The sequence below is a fragment of the Anarrhichthys ocellatus genome, unplaced genomic scaffold (assembly GCF_004355925.1).
Source record: "Anarrhichthys ocellatus isolate YVR2014 unplaced genomic scaffold, GSC_Weel_1.0 scaffold2301, whole genome shotgun sequence".
Taxonomy (NCBI): Eukaryota; Metazoa; Chordata; class Actinopteri; order Perciformes; family Anarhichadidae; genus Anarrhichthys; species Anarrhichthys ocellatus.
The window spans coordinates 6,835-8,039 of NW_022282275.1; the positions used below are offsets into that span (position 1 = coordinate 6,835).

Below are 1,205 nucleotides of genomic sequence, written 5' to 3' on the forward strand. Positions count from 1 at the left end.
TGTGTGTGTGTGTGTGTGTGTGTGTGTGTGTGTGTGTGTGTGTGTGTTGCCAGCAGATGAGAGTTGTAGTAATGGCAGACAGCTGTGTGGAGGGAACCAGGCAGCCACAGAGAGGATGATTCAGTTTGGACGGGAGCTGCAGACACTCAATGAACAGCTGTGCAACGAGTATGGCAAGAACGCCACGCACAAGAAGATGTTACAGGTATGCACATACATACAAAAGTTTTTTTTGTTTTTTTTTCTTTTTCCTGTTGGCACCAGTTAGAAATCCTGGTGGCAGCATTCTGTCAGGAATTTGAGTAATGTTTGAGGATGTGCTGCGATAGAGAAGACCCGACTGTAACAGGTGGTGGTTCGTTTCTCTGGTGCACAGGAGAAGGCTCATATTACTTTGTACTGCAGGCTGTGTCCACAGAGAACAACAGTCTCTGGAAAAACATCGGAACGATAAAGGTTCTGTAGTTCTCTGTGAAACAGACCGCTTTCTAATACACGAATTGTACACTAATTGCATTATAGCAAAACCTCTATCACAACAAAATTCGCCCAAGAAGGACGTTTATTTTTGAATGACCTGCTACTTCACAGTGTTCTTCCACTGTTGCATTCAGTAATGTTCAACCACCTGTTTTTGCCACTTGAATAAAGTTCTTTCTCGTCATATGTTTGATTATGTTAACCTCTGTGTTAAGTCCTGTGCCACGTGTCGGGCAGAAAGCATACAGTTTAGGTTCCAGATGGTACATGACACACGTGGGATTCAAACACGATGTCTGTGCGCAGCCAGCGAAGCGAAGCGGTGAGCTGCAGGAGGCTAAAATCTGCACAGAACTGCTAGATTGAGTGATGATACTCGGCGAGTGTGACACAGACAAGTCCAGAGTTGATCAGTAGTTTTTCTGTCTTTTCTCTACAGACCCAAATGGTCTTGTAGACTCAATAATGTCTCAATAATTCATATTTAGCAATAAGTGAATACTAATAACTGACTTGTGAAGGTGTCTGTGTGGGTGTCAAGTTGCCTGACTGAGACAAAAATTTAGACCAGAGATTATATTACAATTGCTATATATATATATAAATATTTATATATATAAATAATACACACACACACAGAGAGTTGTGTGAAAAAGTGTTTGCCCCCTTCCTGATTTCTTATTTTTTTGCATGTTTGTCACACTTAAATGTTTCAGATCATCAAA

At 41.3% G+C, this 1,205-nt stretch overlaps 1 protein-coding gene across 1 annotated transcript in view; it reads left to right on the forward strand.

Annotated features, from left to right (window-relative positions):
- The window catches only part of ranbp10 (RAN binding protein 10), a gene marked incomplete at its 5' end in the record, with an annotated part of 6,394 nt that extends 5,254 nt beyond the window's left edge, over positions 1-1,140 (forward strand). The window contains one exon of the mRNA XM_031840089.1: positions 54-1,140. Within this exon, the coding sequence (XP_031695949.1) occupies positions 54-268 (215 nt within the window). The remainder of the gene's footprint in view (positions 1-53) is intronic.
- Between the last annotated feature and the right edge of the window lie 65 nt (positions 1,141-1,205).